Genomic DNA, 21089 nt, shown 5'->3' with positions numbered 1-21089 from the left:
ACTGCAAAGGTAATTTTTTAATGTCTAATATTTATACAGTTGAGCTCAAAAGTTTACATATACCTTGCAGAATCTGCAAAATGTTAATTATTATTTTACCAAAATAAGAGGGATCATATAAAATGCATGTTATTTTTTATTTAGCACTGACCTGAATAAGATATTTCACATAAAAGATGTTTACATCTAGCTTGATTTACTTACATACGCTTGATTCTTAATACTGCATTGTTACCTGAATGATCCACAGCTGTTTTTTTGTTTAGTGATAGTTGTTCATAAGTCCCTTGTTTGTCCTGAACAGTTAAACTGCCTGCTGTTCTTCAGAAAAATCCTTCAGGTCCCACAAATTCTTTGGTTTTTCAGCATTTTTGTGCATTTGAACCCTTTCCATCAATGACTGTATGATTTTGAGATCCGTCTTTTCACACTGAGTACAATGAGGGACTCATATGCCACTTTTACAGAAGGTTCAAACGCTTACTGATGCTTCAGGGTGAAGATCAGGGTAAATTTAACTTATTTTGTCTACTGGGAAACGGAAACGTAAATGTAAGTATCTTCTGTAGCTTCTGAAGGACAGTACTAAATGAAAAAAAATAAATATGATACTTGATAAGAAAAATGTTCACATCTTCATTCTGTTCAAAAGTTTTCACCCCGGCTTCTAATGCATTGTGTTTCTTTTTGAAGCATCAGTGAGTGTTTGAACCTTCTGTTGCAGAAGGTTGCATAGTTGCATATGAGTCCCTCAGTTGTCCTCAGTGAAAAGATGATTCTCAAAAGCATACAGTCATTGTTGGAAAGGGTTTAAATAAACAAAAATGCTGAAAAACCAAAGAATTCGTGGGACTCAAAAGATTTTTCTGAAGAACAGCGGGCAGTTTAACTCTTCAGGACAAACAAGAAACTCATGAACAGCTATCACTAAACAAAAAACACAGCTGTAATTCAGGTAATTTTTATAAATTCAAATATCATTTTATCTTGTGGACTATATGTGAAATTTCTTATTCAGGTCAGTACTAAATAAAAAATAACATTCATCCCTCTTATGATCCCTATCATTTTGGTGAAATAATTAACATTTTGCAGGTTCTGCAAGGTGTATGTAAACTTTTGACCTTAACTGTATTTTATTTTAGTCCTTTTTCGAATTTTATTTTAATAGGTTTAATTTAAATTTTAGTAAACAATAACAACACTGATTATAACATTCTGCATTGTTATTGTTTAATTTTGTTGAAAATACGGCTTCTGGTTCATTTGTCATGCTGCTAAAAGAAGGTCAAGTAGAGCAAGCTGCATTGTGGGACACAGCAATTCATGCAGTGTGCTTTGCATTTACATTTTGGAAAATGTCATCGGTTAAGTGGATATTCAATGCAAACATACACCTACTGTGCAAAAATGTATATATAGTCTGCAGAAATATTATTCCAAACATATTCAAAGTCTGTCCCAAGAAATTCAAACTCTTCCAAGCATCATGCATCTCTCGAGCTGCAGTGCTGCATCATCATACAGAGAAGACATGCAGACGTTCAGACCGAATTAATCAAGACAGCAGGCTAGATTCATTTACAAGTGGCTCTTGAGCTGCGGGTTTGATAGACCTTCCTTTAAATTCCTGTGCCGCTATGCCGTCTGTCTTTCCACCCGTCTGTCCATCAAACGCGCCCTCCGTACTCATTTACAATCGGTAACAAAATAATGAGCTCCCTTAAGATACGTGCAACTCCCTTCTCTCCATCTTAATATGTATCGTGTTGAGCAAAAAGTGCAAGATATTTAAATATATATTGCTGATATTAAAGTTTTTGGGCTGAGTATACCTTGCTGTACGCATCCTGCGTTTATTTAATTGTTTTTGATCTGTTTCAGATGTGTGCGGAATGCGGAGAGGATTATTGCGTGGGCTGCTTCGTCAGATTCCACCAGAAGGGGGCACTGAAGCGCCATCGCATGGTTCCCGTACAGGTGAGGAGGTGTTCTGACAACCTCCGTTCGTCCCACACAAACACACACACACCTACACATGCCCGCAGCAGTGCCAGGCACAAACCTCCAGATTCAGTTTTCCTCCTACATGTCGTTTTCCCAGAAACGCAGAACGCTGGTCACCATTAGTGGACAATCTGCTCACTCTAACCCAACTCTGATTACACACACCTGTTCCCAGGTTAGAGAGCAGCCACACAAACACACACAGCTGATGTGTGTTCATACACACACACTCGCTCCCGTCAGCTGGAGTTTGTTTTGGAGACTTGAGCGGCCCCGTGGTGAGGTGTTTGATTGAAGCCTTTATCAGACGGTCAATACATCCGTCATCACACCGGATCGGACCATCAGTGCCAGAGGAGGGGGTTCAGTAGGGACCATTACAGTCCTGTTAATAAAAGATGCACAGAGCTTAGTTTTTCTTCAGTCTCTTCATCAGCATAGACCTGCATGAATTGACTCTTTACAAACCGCTTGATTCTGACCAATCATAACATGAATCCACCATTTTGTCCAACAAACAAATCAGGAGACTTAAAAGGAGAAGTTCACTTCCAGGACAAAAATTTACAGATAATTTACTCACCCCCTTGTCATTTAAGATGTTCATGTATTTCTTTCTTCAGTCATAAAGAAATTATGTTTTTTGAGGAAAACGTTTCAGGATTTCTCTCCATATAGTGGACTTCTATGGTGCCCCTGAGTTTGAACTTCCAAAATGCAGTTTAAATGCAGCTAAAAGGGCTCTAAATGATCCCAGTCACGGAAGAAGGTTTCTAGTGAAAACAAGCTTGTCTAGCTCTGCATGAACTCTGTATATTGCAGTTCAAGACAGTTAGGGTATGTCACAAAAACTCCCATTTCGTTTTCTTCTCTAACTTCAAAATTGTCCTACACCGCTGCAGAAGTACTTACCGAGTGTTTACAAAGTAAACATGCGAAGAAGATTAAACAATCTTTACGAAAAAGGTAAAACAGCGATGTAGGATGATTTTAGAGAAGAAGTTAGAGAAGAAAATGAGATGGGAGTTTTTCAACATACTCTAACTGGCATGAACCGGAATACACAGAGTTCACGCAGAGCTAGGCAAGATGAAGATTTGAGGTTAAAAGTATATAAATTGTACATTTTTTTTAAAGAAAATAACAGATCGTTTCACTATATAAGACCTTTCTTCCTCGGCTGAGATCATTTAGAGCTCTTTGAAGCTGCATTTTAACTGCATTTTGGAAGTTCAAACTTGGGGGCACCATAGAAGTCCACTATATGGAGAGAAATCCTGATGTTTTCCTTAAAATACATAATTTCTTTACGACTGAAGAAAGAAAGACATGAACCTTGGATGAATCTTGGATGACAAGGTGGTGAGTAAATTATCTATTTGTTCTGGAAGTGAACTTTAAACTTGAAAAACTGTGTGTATTGATGTCTTTCTGCGGTTGAAATAAAATACGTTCTGATATTCATTCATGTTTTTTTGTGCTTTAAGTAAAGAAGAAAAGTGATGATTCACACATCGATTGATCTAATAAGGCAATAAAGTGATCTGTCGCAACACATTAAAGAGCCATAAAAAATGGTATTTATTGTTTGAATCTATTAAAAAATTGCAACACTTTAAAGCTGAGACCTTGTTTTATACCAGAATTAACTTGCAATGTATTTTTCACTGCGCGAGAACATGATGTGTATTGTAAGAGCGGCATTGTTTGTTGGACATAGCAATAGTCATCAAATTTAAATTCTGAAATTCAAATGCCAAAATTCAATTTCTGAATTCAGATTCAAAATTTGAATTCCAGAATTCAAAATTTCAATTTGAAAATTCTAAATTTCAATTCGAAAATTCAAAATTCGAATTTTCAAAATTAAAATTCCTGTCATCAAATTCAAATTCAAATTCTTGTCATCAAATTCCAAAATTCAGCTTCCAATTTAAAATTCCAATTTAAATTCAAAATTAAAATTCCAATTTAAATTCTTATCAAATTCCAGTTCAAATTCAAATTCCAAAATTCAAATTCCAAAATTCAATTTCCAAAATTCAAATTCCAATTTAAAATTCCCAAATTCAAATTCAAAACACAGCAGTGTGAATTTGCCTGCAATACTACAGAGGATAAGCGGTTTAGAGAATGGATAGATGGATAGTGTGAATTTTAAGCTGGTTGACCAAGGATATTTTGCTAAGTTGGTTGACTAAGGATGTTAGTTAAGTGTAGTTAATTGTAGTTGCTGCTTTCTAGCCTAAGTGAAAAAAATCAACCTTCAAGTCTGTGATATTCTGGTCTTAGTCCTTCCTTCAATGTAATATACAAAATATATATTTTTATTCCCTGCAAAGTGAAAACTTTAAGTCTAACCACTTAGAAACATACCTGCACTCCTCTCCACATGATTTTGAGGTTTCATTCATGTTCAGGATGGGTTACTACTTCTTAAATGGGAATTACAATATGAGTAATACATGTTTGCTTTAGCCAATACTACAAATAAGCAGCATAACATTTTTCTGTTTTCTTCATTTCTCTTTGTTCCCATTAAATTAACTGTGTATGTAAAAAATAACTGTGCTCATTAAATTACCTTTTAGCTCTATGTGATTTTACTATTATAGTATCACTCTGAACTACAGTGACTTAATTGGTAACGAAATGAAGGTTGATACTAATTACTCTACTGTCTGTGTACCTAACTATGTACAAGAATAATTAGTACATTTCTTCCAAGAAAAGAAAAGCATAAACAGTACCGGTCAAAAGTTTTTTGGTGTGTGTTTTTGAACTCTCTTACGCTCATCAAGGCTGCATTTATTTGATCAAAACGTTATAAAAACAAAGTATAATTGCAACATGATAAATGTCTGTACTGTTACTTTTGATCAATTCCATGTGCCATTGCTTTTGAGTGTTTTCCACAAAGTTAAAATTACCTAGTAATGATCCTGAAAATGCAGCTTTGCATCACAGAAATAAATTACATTTTAAAATATATCACAACAGAAAGTAGTTATTTTGAATTCTAATGTAATCTCACAATATTCCTGATTTTACTGTATTTTCTGATCAAATAAACGCAGCCTTGGTGAGCAAAAGAAAAACACTTCCAGAAACACTGATTACCAACTCAACTGCAGTTGGTTTCTGATATTTAGCTGAGCACATTTATATAGTAAGATCCATTTTTAATCATTTAAGCCACATTTTAACTTGACCCTCCAGGTCATTCAGACTGTGTTGAGTCAACTGGCAGAAATCAGCTCATTATAGTCTCCATCGCAAGCTAAGCACTGACCCTAGGGCATACAGGGAGCATACTTCACCATGACCCCCAGACCAAAAGCACTCCACACAGGCATACAAATATGTTTAGGGATCATCATGTGTGTGTCAGTGTTGATCGTAGCATTTGAGGTGCCCCAATTATTGCATACTACAGGTATGCTGGCAGCGTGTGGACATCGGCTCTTCCTGGGAGAAGATGACCTTGAGCGACCCACATGAGCCCTTCACATCTGTCCTCATGTTTACATCCCATCATGCAGCATTAGGCAGCACATGTGCACCACCAAACAGCTTTCTGCCAGACACTGCTGTATACTAGAGGTTACACAAACATAAGCAAACCAGTCCAGATGGAGAAGAAACAGAACAACCCATAGTCTCTGTTCATAAACCTAGTGAGCTTCCTTTCTGCTGTCTATATTAATGTTATTTGTGACCCTAGACCACAAAACCAGTCATAAGGAGGCCGATTTTTAGAAACTGAGATTCATACATTGAGAATGTCTTATAAATTCCAATTCTGAATAAATAAGCTTTCCATTGATGGATTGTTTGTTAAGATTTTGAAAAATCTGAAAATCTGGAATCTGCAAAAAAAAATCTAAATATCCAAATGAAGTTGTTAGCAATGCATATTACTAATCAAAAATTACATTTTGATATATTTATGGTAGGAAATTTACAAAATATTTTTCATGGAACATGATCTTTTCTTAATATCCTAATGATTTTCAGCATAAAAGAAAAAATTATAATTCTGACCTATACAATGTATTTTTGGCTATCGCTACAAATATACCCGTGCTACTTAAGACTGGTTTTGTGGTCCAGGGTCACATTTTTAGTACTATTTATAATATTTATTAAAGGTACAGTTACCCCAAAATGAGAATTCTGTCATTGTTTACTCACCCTTAAGCTGTTCCAAACCTTTCTTTCTTCTGGTCAAAAGATATTTTGAAGAATGTTGGTAACCGAAGAGTTGACGGTAGCCGTTGACTTCCGTAGTTTTTTCTTCTCCACTATGGAAGTCAATGGTTACCGTCAACTGTTTAGTTACCATCATTTTTCAAAATATGTTCTTTTGTGTTCAACAGAAAAAAAAAACCCATACAGTTTGGAACAGCATGAGGGTGAATAAATGATGAAAAAGTTTATTTATTTATTTATTTTACATTTATTTATTTAATTTTAATTTGTGTTATTAATGTTACATGTTTTTTATTTTAAAAGGTTTTTATATTTAAATATTTGTATTTTTTATATTTTTATTTCTAATTTTTTTTTGTATAGTTTTAGTGATTTTAGTACTTCAACTTAATATTTCATTTAGTTGCTAATGAAATTAGTCTTTTAACCTAGGTTGAGTTTTTTAAATTAAATTGTCATATTTTATTTTATTTTTATTAATCTGCATTAGCATCTGTGTTCTAAGCATCGAAACTGAAGTAGTTATTTAGAATTAAAAATTATATATATTTTTTTTAATAACGAGAGTTTCTCTCAGATCATTTACCATATTGCATTTTTTTTTTTACGTAATGCATCGTAATGTATTCTGAAATTACCTAAGACTTACAGTGTGGCCAAAACAAGGGGTCTTAGAAGTGTTTTTGGATTAGTCTTCTTATTAGGAGCTTAATTATGATGTCTTAAAATGCTGCCTAAGAAAGTGCACTGAGTGAAAGAGAGAGCAGTCACAACTTTGCGCTCTGCTTGAAGGGAGTGCACCGTCTTGGCAAGAAACGGCGAATTGTATTTAACTACATTCGGCTCTGACGCAGCTTTATGCATCCTAATCCTTGTTTAATTTGCCTCCATGGGGGAAAAGGGAACAAATATTAATATTTTTGTCCTCGGGTTTGTTCTTTGCCATCTTGGTTTGTCTTCGTCTGTCTTTGACAAAGAAGCATTTCCCCATTTGCTTTTGATTCATTCTCTTTTATCTCTGTTTTTCAAAGTGCACACTTTTTTCTTCCCATAATAGTTTCCTATTGCTGTCTATTGTCTGCAAATCGATATGCAGAGATAAACTAATTCATTTGCTAATGTTTACTGTAGTTTGAGTGCATAATAAAAATGTATTCACAAGACAGTCAAGGTCTTATCTGGCGAGGTAAGAGAAAGCGTTATTCAGCAGCCCTGACCACCATAATGGCCACTAACAATGTTATCTTAAGGACATAATGTCATAAAGAAGAATTAGTCGTCTGGTTGCCGGTTATTGGGTGAATTATGTGATTTAATCACGCTTTTCTTCATGGCTATTATTCAATTGCAGTTTTTACAGAAAGATTTGATAATGTTTGCAGTAATCCGTAATAAAAAGAGCAATTACCCGGTGCGAATGTGATCAAATTAAAGAAACCCTACCAAGCTACATGTAAATGAGTTTTAGGTTTTGCAACCTGTTGTACGACATATTTCATGGTCAATACTTTCTAAATGAAAAGTGCACTGTAATTTTTTTTTTAAGTTGTAAATTTAACAAATATTAAATTCAATTCATGTTTGTATATTTTCATGATACAAACTAATCCTATATTTTCTAATAATATTACAAAAAGGCAACATGTTTATTGAAAATAGCATAGGGCCTAAGACAGATCCTTGTGGCACTTCATACTTTATTCGTGTTAATTGAGATGATTCTCCATTTAAATAAAAGTAATAACCTTCGGACAGGTAGGATCTAAAAACCATGTTAAAGCCTGCCGTTGAATACCCATATAGTTTTGTAATCGCACTGAGATCAAGTAAAAGAGATGCAGCCTTAACAAATATTAAGTGTTATACAAGAAAATAGTATTTCTGTTTTTCTACTTCGAAATTCCATATTTTATTCAATGTGTCTTTGCAATTGTTTCTGAAATTGTTAGCAATTTCTGAGTAAAAATAGTTCCCACCCCAAATTTTTCCAGTGTACAGTATGTACAATGTCCTGCCCCACAGTATTAATTTAATGTTTAGTTAGTTTAGTTTGTCATTTTGTTGTGTTTTCGTCATTTTTATTATTTTTTAAATATGTCTGTATATTTTTTATATATATTTCAGTTGTTTTAGTATATCATGTTAAACTAAATTAAAATGAGCCAACTAGGGATGTAACAATATCAAAATCTCACAATAAGCTAATATCGCAACATGAAGTCGTCGATACAATATTTATTGCGATATTTTAAAATAATAAAGACAAATGAAGAATTAGAAGACATTTGAAGCATTTTGTACATTTTATAGTTAAATTCTTCTATCTAATGCACTTTGAGAGTTCAAAATAAGAGCTCCAACCCATGTTCTTAACTAAGAAAAGTTAAGTCAGAAAAAAATCTGTGAATTGCCTTGTACCTGAACTTGAAAGGCGACTTAACCCTCTTTTTAGTTGTGATATACTGTCTCAGTCTTTTATTTATTTATTTATTTATTTTTTTAATTTGATGGAAACATCAGTAGAGCTTTTATTTTGAAGGAAAATTCCAGCTTTAGTAAAAACAGGCTTACAAAAAAAACGCATCTCACTACAAATCTAGTGAAATGCTGTAATAAAAATAAAGCATAACTGTGGCCGTTGCATTCCTAAACGCACAGTAAACTCACAGCACATGCAATAAATGAAAGCAGTAAACTCATTCATTGTGAACGGAGCCGTTCTGAGGTGCGGAAAACACCGGATCACAAGCTGATTCCCTTAACCCTTTGAAACGTGCAGCGAAAACAGATTTGATGAAGGGATTAAGCCATTGTGTGCTTTCGGTTTTAATTTGTTTGACAGATACTGTGTCAGCATAATGGCCCAAAACACAACTTTAAAGACTTTTTATGTTAGAATATGAAGTTTAAATGTATTTTTAAAACTACACTTTTTGCCCAGAAGACCTATCGTTTCATATCGTCATGTGATCACGATAATATAGAGAATGTTTTGCTTTCGCGATATCACAATATTGATCATATCATTACATCCCTAGCTTTAACCCTGCTGCCCCGTATTCTTCCATTGTCACTGCATTACCGTTTATACGATTGCTTTTTGTTTCTACGAATGATTTCATTGGAACCGACAGCGTACCAGATGCTGTCCATAAAGCTTGTTTTGAACAGGACATCCATTTAATGATTTGGATGAATGCTATACCTATAGAGAGTGTGCATTCATTCGGTTGCATCAATACATTAGCCGAATCATTAACAGGATGCATTTGTGCACTTTGAATTAAAGGTCTGATTGAAATCTACGGTTCTTCCTCTAGGCAGAGCTCCAGACCCCTGTCAGCACTCGGGATGTGTTGGGCCGCCTCCAGCAGCAGGTAAGCTGTGAGGAGAGTCAACATGCACAAGGTGCATCCCACAAATCCGCTGATGAAAGTAAAGCCACAGAGAAAGGATCAGCTCCTGGGAGCCTTCAGCCTATGTCTGATAACCAAATACAACACACACAGGTGAGCCACTGATTGTTTTGGGTGGTACATCAAAGTCCTTATTGATGGAATTATCCATTTCAGTTCTTTAGGTCAAATCTGGTTAGAAGATTGTATAATATTATGTATTATAATATTTGCAGATTCATTTTTGCATCTGAAATTGGTTGTTTGTCATGTGTTTTAAAGGTGAAAAGTTTACATACACCTTGGAGAATCTTCAAAATGTTAATTATTTGACCAAAATAAGAGGGATCATACAAAATGCATGCTATTTTTTTTATTTAGTACTGACCTGAATAAGATATTTCACATAAAAGACGTTTACATATAGTCCACAAGAAAAAGTAATAGTTGAATTTAAAAAAATGACCCTGTTCAAGAGTTTACATACGTTTGATTCTTAATACTGTGTTGTTACCTGAATGATCCACAGCTGTTTTTTTTGTTTAGTGATAGTTGTTCATGAGTCCCTTGTTTGTCCTGAACAGTTCAACTGCCCGCTGTTCTTCAGAAAAAAATTTTCAGGTCCCACAAATTCTTTAGCTTTCCGCATTTTTGTGTATTTGAACCCTTGCCAACAATGACTGTATGATTTTGAGATCCATCTTTTTCATACCGAGGACAACTGAGGGACTCATATGCAATTATTACAGAAGGTTCATATGCTCACTGATGCTTCAGAATGAAAAACTATGCAGTAGGAGCTAGGGGTGAAAACTTTTGAACAGAATGAAGATGTGTACATTTTTCTTATTTTGCCTAAATATCATGTTTTTTTCATTTAGTACTGCCCTTCAGAAGCTACAGAAGATACTTACATGTTTTCAAGAAGACAAAATAAGTTAAATCTACTCTGATATTCAAATTCAAAAAGTTTTCACCCCCCGAAATGAACCGTGTTTCCTTTTGAAGCATCAGTGAGCATTTGAACCTTCTGTAATAGTTGCATATGAGTCCCTCAGTTGTCCTCAGTGTGAAAAAAATGGATCTCAAAATCATACAGTCATTGTTTCGGTCCCACTTTACATTAGGTGACCTTAACTACTATGTACTTATATATAAATTAATAATTTGGTACAATGCACTTATTGTGTACGTACATGTTTTTACATTGCACTTAAATTTAAAAAAATACCTATATGTAATTGCATATGTAATTAATTTCTGTAATTACATTTATAGTTACACTGTTGACCCATCCCTTACACCTTAAACCTACCCATACCACCAAACCTGTCCTTAACCTTACCCGTATCCCACCTTAATAGAAGCAAAAGTGTTTTGCAATACCATATGACCACAATAAGTACATTGTACTTATTTTATGATGTAAGTACATAGTAGGTAAGGCCACCTAATATAAAGTGTGACCGATTTTTCTAAGGAACAGCGGGCAGTATAACTGTTCAGGACAAACAAGGGACTCATGAACAACTATCACTAAACAAAAAACACAGCTGTGGATCAATTAGGTAACAACACAGTATTATAAATCACTTTTGAACTGGGTCATTTTTATATATTCAGCTATTATTTTCTCTTGTGAGGAATCCTTGTCAGGATTTTTCAAAAGAACAGCATTTTTTATATAGATTTTTGCAACATTATAAATATACTTGCTGCCACTTTTGATCAATTTAATGCGTCCCTGATGAATAACAGTGAATAAAAACCTTACCAACTTTTATCCTTATTCAAACTTTTAAATGCCTTGAACAAAATAAAAACCAAAGAATGTGCAAGGTGTCTGGTTGATGTTTTATTAATGTATTTTATCATTCTTGTACTTCCACGGAGAATGATGGGAAATGTAGTTTTATTGCACACATCTGTCACCTCATAAATAAACATTTACATCCAGCTGTATCGCTGATTGATATCTCCCAACTAGTGGCCCGTCTCTTTCTCATACTATTTCTGGACAGATTCAGTTTTATTTGTAAGTTCTTGTTGGCAGGAAGTCAGTCGACATTTGAACACGAAGCTGCTCTCAACTGTTTTGTACGGTGTGGAAACTTGGCCATGTGCTCCATTTAATTTCCTCTCCTTCTCTCACTCTCTCTGTCACTCTCATTGTGTTCTCTATGTCTCGCCTCAGGTGTTGTTCGTGAATGACGGTGTTGACGTGGAGGATGAGGAGGCTGGTGAGGAAGAGGACAGCTCTCTGCTGAGAGGAGGCTTTGATGAAGAGGAGTCAGCCAGGTCCTTCCAGGAGGCTCTGAAAGAGTGGAGAGAGAGAGGACAGAGACCAGGTAACACACACACATAGGCATCTGAGTGTTTGTGTGTGTGTGGATGTGCTACAGTCAAACCGCGCTAATAAAGTGACATGCTGTCAGGTTCGTGTGAGCTGCCACGTATATTCTCTGGCAGGCTGTCAGAACACACACAAACAGTCTCTCATAAAGCACACTCATGTGTGGCATTGACGGAAATAAAGCATGCCGCGAGTGTGACAGGGCCGCTGATTGGTTGCCAGGTAACTACATATATGCATGACAAACGTGCTCATTGACGTCGGCGCGTACGGTTTGCAGAAATGCCTCCGTGATTTGACAACATATGACTCAATGAGTTTGAGAAACCGTTCTTGGAAACTTGAATGATGATGCCAGGTCACAAGAAATTCAATCTGTTAGGGATATTAGTCAAGAACAGCGGGATATTTGTTTGCTAAATGAGAGCAGACGTGAAGTTTCCATGCACTTGACTTCAGGATCTCCTTTAAGAGAATCACTGTACTCTGTTGGAAATCAAATACTAGCCGATGCATACTGTTAATCCTTAACCTACCATTGTTTAGAAATAGTATATAATTTGGTGTACTTTTATGCTGTGATGAATGTCACAACCTCATCATGTTAATCTCGCAGTTAATTAGTGGCAAAAAAGTAAAGCTCTTAGAATAGACAGTCTTTATAAAAGGTAAAATGGGTGAGCAACCTAATATCCTACTTTTCTTTTTATATAGTATTGCTACAAATGCATACACTTATGATCAGAAGTGAATTGGCATTTAAATTAGTAAACCAGAGACAAGAAACGTCATGCGCTGGTTTTGATGTAACGGTCAGAATTAATCAAGTTCGTAGCAATCATGATATTTGTAATCAAATTCATTTTATTTCATACGGACAGGGGATGAAGTGACTTGAGTGTCTCTGCAGCATGTCAATAGGAGCAATTTATTTTGTATGCATCATGACGCACATCTCAGATTTAGTGTAGACAGCTTGATTATTTATTTATTTAATCATTCTTTATTCCCCACCCCAGTTTTTTTTATGGAAAAATTACTTATAAAAATATTTCTGAATGCATTTAAGCAAGAGCTGTCTATGTAAAATTGTATTTATTTGTTAAAAAAAAAAAAAAAAAAACTGTTACCTGAATGATCCACAGCTGTGATTTTTGTTTAGTGATAGTTGTTCATGAGTTTCTTGTTTGTCCTGAACAGCTGTTCTTCAGAAAAATCCTTCAGGTCCCACAAATTCTTTGGTTTTTCAGCATTTTTGTGTATTTGAACTCTTTCCAGCAATGACTGTATGATTTTGAGATCCATCTTTTCACAATGAGGACAACTGAGGGACTATTATACTATTATAGTGGGTTCAAATGGTCACTTGATGCTTCAGAAGGAAAACGTCTAGGTTACGTAGGTAACCCTCGTTCCCTGAAGGAGGGAACGGAGACGTTACATGGGAATTCGCTTAGAATCCAATCATCTCTGAGCCTTATACAAAAGGCCAATGAAAATTGGCGAGTGGCATTTGCATGACGCGCCACGCCCCGTACATACGGGTATAAATAGCGACGTCATGCGCCAGTCAGACAGGTTCTTCGCTGAGGAGCCGGATTGAGCCGGCGTCAGCGCGACGACAGGGACGTGGCAGGGGATGTAACGTCTCCGTTCCCTCCTTCAGGGAACGAGGGTTACCTACGTAACCTAGACGTTCCCCTTCAGTCGAATCACTTCGACGTTACATGGGAACTGACCCTATGGAACAAGCCACGTCCCTGTGCCGCGTTACGCAACGACCACGTGCCGGCAGGCGGACGTGTCAACAGGCGGACGTTAACGTAACCTTCCCAACGCCCTGGGGCCCGAGAAGGGGGGTCCCCAGGGATGCCAGAAACTGAAGCAGGGTTGGGGGGGCGGAGACATGAATTCTGTCCATGTGAAAATAAGAAATTCAATATATCCATAAGGGGGTTAGGGATATACGAGGGAAACAGAGGCCTTCTGGTTGACCCCTGGAAAAATATAGAGAAAAATAGCCACAACCTGCGGGGCGAAGGAGACCCGGCAGGAGCACAGTCAAGAACTACTCCGCGTCTAGACCGGACTGAGGGGCATGGAGGACCCAGGTTCGCCGGAGGGAACAACTGGGAGATAGCGCACGGATCCACGTGGGAATGGCGCAGCAAGCCGACACTAGCCGTCCTCCCGGTCACCTGTCAGAACTCGGGAAGAGACAGCTTCTAAGCGAAGGTTGTAAAACCTGGCAAAGGTATTAGGTGTCGCCCAGCCGGCAGCTCTGCAGATGTCCGCTAATGAGGCGCCATGTGCCAACGCGTAGGAAGATGCAACACTCCGTGTGGAGTGGGCATGCAAGCCTAAGGGCAAGGCTCTCCCTGATATAAGTAAGACAGGGAGATGGCTTCTACCACCCAATGCGCCAACCTCTGTTTGGAGACAGCATTCCCTTTCTGCTGACCTCCGAAGCAGACAAAGAGCTGCTCAGAGCGTCTGAAGTGCCGAGTGCGGTCTACGTAAGTGCGCAGAGCACGGACTGGACACAACGATGCTATAGCTGGGTCTGCCTCCTCCAAGGGCAGAGCTTGCAGGTTCACCACCTGATCGCGGAAAGGCGTGGTGGGAACCTTGGGCACATAGCCGGGCCGGGGTCTCAGGATGACGTGAGAATCGCCGGGCCCGAACTCCAGGCACGCTTCGTCGACAGAGAAAGCTTGCAGATCCCCCACCCTCTTGATGGAGGCCAACGCAGTCAGGAGCGCTGTCTTCAATGACAGAAACTTAAGCTCAACTGAGGCGAGGGGCTCGAAGGGAGGTCCCCGCAGGCCCTGGAGGGCGACGGAGAGGTCCCAAGAGGGTACGAGGCGCGGTCTGGGAGGATTGATCCTCCTAGCGCCTCTGAGGAATCTCACGACCAGAGGGTGCTTCCCTAGGGATGATCCATCCACTGCATCGTGATGTGCGGCAATAGCGGCAACATACACTTTGAGAGTCGAAGGGGACAGCCTGCGCTCCAACTTCTCTTGCAGGAAGGAAAGCACTACTGCAATCGTGCATCTCTGTGGGTCCTGTTCTCGTGAGGAACACCAGTCGATGAATAGACCCCACCTCAGTGCGTACACCTGCCTTGTAGAGGGGGCTCGGGACTGAGTGATGGTTTCTACCACGGCCTGTGGAAGGCCGGCGAGGTCTGAAGCGTCCCGTCCAGGAGCCAGACGTGCAAGTTCCATAGATCGGGACGTGGGTGCCAGATAGTGCCCATCCCCTGAGAAAGAAGGTCCTTCCTCAAGGGGATTTTCCAGGGAGGGGCTGCCGCGAGGGAATTGAGTTCTGGGAACCAGGTCCTGGCAGGCCAGTATGGGGCGACCAGGAGAACCTGCTCCTCGTCCTCCCTGATCTTGCACAGGGTCTGTGCAAGGAGGCTCACTGGGGGAAAGGCGTACTTGGGCCCCGGAGGCCAGCTGTGGGCCAGAGCGTCCCTGCCGAGGGATACCTCGTTGAGGGAGAAGAACTGCTGGCAGTGGGAGGATTCGGGGGAGGCAAACAGATCTATCTGGGCCTCCCCGAAATGCCTCCAAATCAGCTGGACTGTCTCGGGGTGGAGTCGCCATTCTCCAGGGAGGGTGGACTGCCGTGAGAGCTGATCGGCTGCACGGTTGAGTTCCCCCGGAATGTGAATGGCACGTAGCGATTTCAGCCACGTTTGACTCCAGAGGAGCAGACGGCGGGCGAGTTGTGACATGCGACGAGAGCGGAGGCCGCCCTGGCGGTTGATATAAGCCACAGTCGCAGTGCTGTCGGTACGCACAAGTACGTGCTTCTGACGCAACGTCGGTCGGAAGCGACGAAGGGCCAGAAGCACAGCCAGCAACTCGAGGCAATTGATGTGCCACTGCAGTCGAGGTCCTGTCCAGGAGCCCGAAGCTGCTTGCCCGTTGCACACAGCACCCCAACCCGTGGTGGAGGCATCCGTGTAAACCACGATGTGCCTGGACACCTGCCCCAGGGGTACTCCGGCCTGGAGAAAGGCAGGGTCTGACCACGGGCTGAATAGGCGGCGACACTGCGGGGAAACGCCAATCCGGAGTGTGCCACGGTGCCATGCCCGTCTCGGGACTCGGTCGTGTAGCCAGTGCTGAAGCGGTCTCATATGAAGCAAGCCCAGCGGCGTTACCGCGGCCGCAGCTGCCATATGCCCCAGGAGCCTCTGAAAAGTTTTTAGAGGAACCGCTGTCTTGTGCCTGAATAAATCTAGACATCTCAGCACCGACTGAGCGCGCTCGTTGGTGAGACGGGCTGTCATGGAGACCGAGTCCAGCTCCACACCGAGAAAAGAGATCCTCTGCACTGGGGAGAGTTTGCTCTTTTCTCGGTTGACCTGAAGGCCCAGGCGGCTGAGGTGCTGAAGCACCAGGTCCCTCTGGTCGCATAGCACCTCTCGAGAGTGGGCTATCAAAAGCCAGTCGTCGAGATAGTTGAGGATGCGGAAACCTGACAGCCAAAGAGGGGCCAGGGCCGCTTCCGCAACCTTGGTGAAAACGCGAGGAGAGAGGGACAGGCCGAATGGGAGAACTTTGTACTGGTATGCTCGACCCTCGAACGCAAACCGAAGAAAGGGCCTGTGGCGAGGAAGAATCGAGACATGGAAGTACGCGTCCTTCAGGTCGATGGCTGCAAACCAATCCTGGGGACGAATGCATGTGAGCATGCGCTTCGTCGTGAGCATCTTGAACGGCAGCCTGAGAAGGGACCGATTCAGGACTCTGAGATCCAGGATGGGTCTTAACCCACCACTCTTTTTGGGCACGATGAAGTAGGGACTGTAAAACCCTGACCTCATCTCGGCTGGAGGGACAAGCTCGATCGCATCCTTCGCCAGTAGGACTGCGACCTCTGCACGCAGGACAGCGGCGTGGGTGTCTGAGTGGACACGAGTGTGAAGGACACCTCTGTACCTGGGCGGAGCTTTGGCGAACTGAATCGCATAGCCGAGACGTACCGTCCGTATCAACCACCGCGAGGGGCTGGGGAGCTGAAGCCAGGCCCCCAAGCGCCTCGACAGGGGTGTCAAGGGAACGTTGACCGACGTGACCGTGGTGGGGCAGCCTAGGGGGGGAACAGGAAGGGGAGACAAGCTGCTCTGAGCAGGGCCTACCTTCTTCCCAGGTTCCCGCGCTGGCGAAAGACAGCTCCGAGTCCGGCTCCGAGAGGGCATCCTGGTGCCGCCCGGAACGGGAACACGGGGCCGAGGCCCCGGAGGTGAAGGAAATTGCTCCTTTATTGAAGTTGTGGGTACCGCCGACCCGTGGGCCGGCGGCAGCGTTAAAGTGCACAACAACCCCCGGCCCTCCAGCGGGAGCGGGGACGTAGATGTTCTCGTCCCCTGAAGAACAAACTTCTCCACCTCCGGGTTGCCCGCGTCAGGGACGTTTCGCGGCTCTTTTGCGGGTGTTCTTTGCAGGTCCCTGAGAGGCGGGTGGCGCCGCGCCCCCGCGGCCGGCTCGACGTCGGGCCGTCTCCTTCTTGGGTTCAGCAGGCGACGGAGCAGGTTTGGTGGGGGCCGCGGGGGGGCGCCCTCGGCGACGGGCGGGGGGAGGCTGAGCCACCGGCGGCGGGATGGGTTTAGACTCGCGGCGGGGCAAGATGTGTTGAATGGCCTCCCTCTGCTTCTGGACTGCCGAGAACTGCTGGGCAAAGTCCTCGACAGTGTCGCCGAATAGGCCACTCTGGGAGATGGGAGCGTCAAGAAAGCGAGCCTTATCGAAGTCTGCCATCTGGGCCAGAGTGAGCCATAGGTGTCGCTCCTGGACCACGGCTGTGGACATCACCTGACCAAGGGAACGCGCCGTGACCTTCGTCGCCCGTAGGGCGAAGTCGGTGGCGGCGCGGAGTTCTTCCATAACCCCCTGGTCGGGACCACCCTCGTGCAGCTGTTTCAGGGCCTGGGCCTGATACACTTGGAGGATCGCCATAGCATGCAGGGCGGTGGCGGCCTGTCCAGCGGCGTGGTAAACGCGGCCCGCAAGGGCGGACGAGCGCTCGCACGCCCTGGACGGGAGATGCGGACGATCCCTCCAGGTGGCAGCGCCGCGTGGGCACAAGTGCACCGCCACAGCGCGCTCGACCCGGGGAATCGCCGCATACCCCCTGGCCGCCCCGCCATCGAGGGTGGTGAGGGGAGAGGAGCTGGGGCGGGGCCGTGATGAGAAGGGGGCCCGCCAGGATCTCGTCAGCTCCTCGTGCACCTCCGGGAAGAATGGGACCGAGGGGGGGCGAGGTGGAGCCGCGGGGGCCCTCCCCAGGAACCAATCATCCAGCCTAGAAGGATCGGCCGGGGGCGCCTGGGGCACCTCCAAACCGATCCCCCTGGCGGCCCGGAGGAGCATAGTCGATAGCTCGACGTCCACCTCAGACGGAGCGGCCACCTCTGGAGGGGGCCGCGCCGCCGAAGCGTCCGCCTCGCCGACCGACTCTCCCTCTGATGCTGCGGTCGACATCTCATCCTCCGCAGGAGCACCGAAGGAGACGCTCAGCCCGCTGGGCGGGGAAGCGTACTGCTCCGGGAACTCGACGGGACCACGCTGTGTGACAGAAGACCGCAGGGCTTTCTGGGCCGGCGGTGCGTTCTGCACGGTGACAGTTAAGTCCCCCCCGCGTCTCGCCGCGGTGGCCGAAAAGCATTGACGGCTTAACGACGGACCGCGAGAGGAAGACGGGGGGAGCCGCCTCGCGAACGAGCGGCGGGACTTCAGCGTGCTCATGGTCATGCATTCGCAATGAATGCATTCACCATCCATGAACGCTGCCTCAGCGTGCTCTTTCCCCAAACACGTGAGGCAGTGATCATGTCCGTCCGCAGGAGGGAGGAAACTACCGCATCCTGAAGCACACGGCCGAAAAACCATTCTGAAAAGAACGTCTTAACAGCCGTGAGAAATTGCTCTTTTAGCTCCCGGTCTGCCCAGGGAAAAAGCCGCGGGGCGGCTGTGCACTCAACGGGACTTTCTCGCTGGAATGCAGTGCGGCTGTAATGGCCGTGAAAACGGCAGCCCGCGGGAGATCGCTGACGATTGCAACGGTAAGCTCTTTTAGATTGTTGCAGAACGCCAGAAGAGAGAGCAGGAACTCTGGAAGAACTCTTGAAGATGAAAAACTCTTCAGCAGAGAGAACAGCAGGCTCAATCATTCAGACGGATCTGAAGCGAAGAAGCTGTCTGACTGGCGCATGACGTCGCTATTTATACCCGTATGTACGGGGCGTGGCGCGTCATGCAAATGCCACTCGCCAATTTTCATTGGCCTTTTGTATAAGGCTCAGAGATGATTGGATTCTAAGCGAATTCCCATGTAACGTCGAAGTGATTCGACTGAAGGGGAACCGATGCAGCCAGGGGGTGAAAACTTTTGAAAAATTTTGGAGATCAGGGTAAATTTAACTTATTTTGTCTTCTGTGAAACATGTAAGTAGCTTCTGAAGGGCAGTACTAAATTTAAAAAAATGAGCAAAATGAGAAAAATACGAAAAATACACATCTTTATTTTGTTGAAATGTTTTTACCCCTGGCTCTTAATGCATTGTATTTCCATCTGAAGCATCAGTGAGCGTTTGAACTTTCTGTGATAGTTGCATATGAGTCCCTCAGTGTGAAAAGATGGATTTCAAAATCATACAGTCAATGTTGGAAAGGGTTCAAATACACAAAAATGTATTTGTGGGACCTGAAGGATTTTTCTGAAGAACAGCAGGCAGTTTAACTGTTCAGGACAAACGAGGAACTCATGAACAACTATCACTAAACAAAAAAACAAAAAAAAAAAACACAAAAAAAAAAACAAACAGCTGTGGATCATTCAGGTAGCAACCCAGTTTTAAGAATCAAGTGTATGTACACTTTTGAACAGGGTCATTTTTATAAATTCAACTATTGTTCTCTCTTGTAAACTATATGTAAACGTCTTTTATGTGAAATATCTTATTCAGGTCAGAACTAAAAAAAAATAACATGATCCCTCTTATTTTGGTAAAATAATCAACTTTTTTTTTTTTTTTTGCAGATTCTGCAAGGTATACGTAAACCTTTGACCTCAATTGTGTGTGTATATATGTAGTAAGAGTAGTATGCCAGCCTGTTGTTCCAAGCGTATCTTTTATGTATTGTTTGGGTTTAAACTGAATAGGACAGCTGTTCTTACACTCGATTGAACAGAATGGTCAGATCACACTGCAGCAAACTAAAGTTAGTCCTTATCATGTGTCAGACTCCTTGTGTTTGTTCTTCTCTCTCTCTCACTTCTCTTTCTGTACTTGGCTAGCAGGAGTCTCGCCCGCTGCAGTGCTGCTTGGCTTGTGCTCACTGTGATAATGACTGCTGTGTTAAGGGGGTTTCAAATGCACTGAAGTCTAACCGCCCTTTATATTCTCACAATACAGCAAAATAACTCTCAAAACAAAGACGGAATTATGTCTATAGTACTGCTTGAATTCTGCAGCAGACATCTTATTTCTCTCATTTAGTCTCATGAGTCTGAGTTTAATATAAATTCTTTAGTGGTTTGCTTGAAGCTAATAAGAAATCGGGTTAGGTATGCTAGGCCGCATACACGTTAAAGTAAATATGGTTATTTTCAGACCGTATTCTGTACACACACAGTTTTGACTGAAGACCTGATTGGTGTCGTTTTTTCACTAGTGTCTATGATGGAAACACAAACTGAGAAAGGATCCCAGCAGATAATTCATGTGGAGTTCAAGGAGGACACTTTGAGCTACATGGAGAAACTCCTCCTGAAAAAGCACCGCAGGTTAGTGCTTGACACCTCACACTTTATAAACGAACAGACGCACAGTGAATAAGAGCATTACAAGCTTCATTTACCTTCCCAGGCCCCAATTAAGGTCCATTTAAGATCAATTAATGACTTATGGTTGCTAATTACACAGCCTCACCTTTTAGATGTGCCACCGCAGAGTCACTTGGATTTATTGAGCTAATCAGCCCCAAAGCAGTTTTGTGGCATTACTTTAATTTTGTGAAATCCTCCTTAAAAACAAACACACCGGTACACAAACCTAGTGTATGTAGGGATCATTTTAAAGGGGTCATCGGATGCAAAACTCACTT

At 42.4% G+C, this 21089-nt stretch overlaps 1 protein-coding gene across 1 annotated transcript in view; it reads left to right on the top strand.

Moving 5' to 3' along the window:
- The window catches only part of zbbx (zinc finger, B-box domain containing), a 38665-nt gene extending 17844 nt beyond the window's left edge, over positions 1-20821 (top strand). The window contains exons 6-9 of the mRNA XM_073850029.1: positions 1885-1980; positions 9540-9727; positions 11802-11962; positions 20658-20821. Of these exons, the coding sequence (XP_073706130.1) occupies positions 1885-1980; positions 9540-9727; positions 11802-11962; positions 20658-20821 (609 nt within the window). The remainder of the gene's footprint in view (positions 1-1884; positions 1981-9539; positions 9728-11801; positions 11963-20657) is intronic.
- The last annotated feature ends 268 nt before the right edge of the window (positions 20822-21089 follow it).

This window comes from Garra rufa, chromosome 11 (assembly GCF_049309525.1).
Source record: "Garra rufa chromosome 11, GarRuf1.0, whole genome shotgun sequence".
In the NCBI taxonomy this organism is placed as follows: Eukaryota; Metazoa; Chordata; class Actinopteri; order Cypriniformes; family Cyprinidae; genus Garra; species Garra rufa.
Note: the sequence above shows the minus strand (reverse complement) of the source record. Positions and strands in the feature narration are given on the sequence as shown.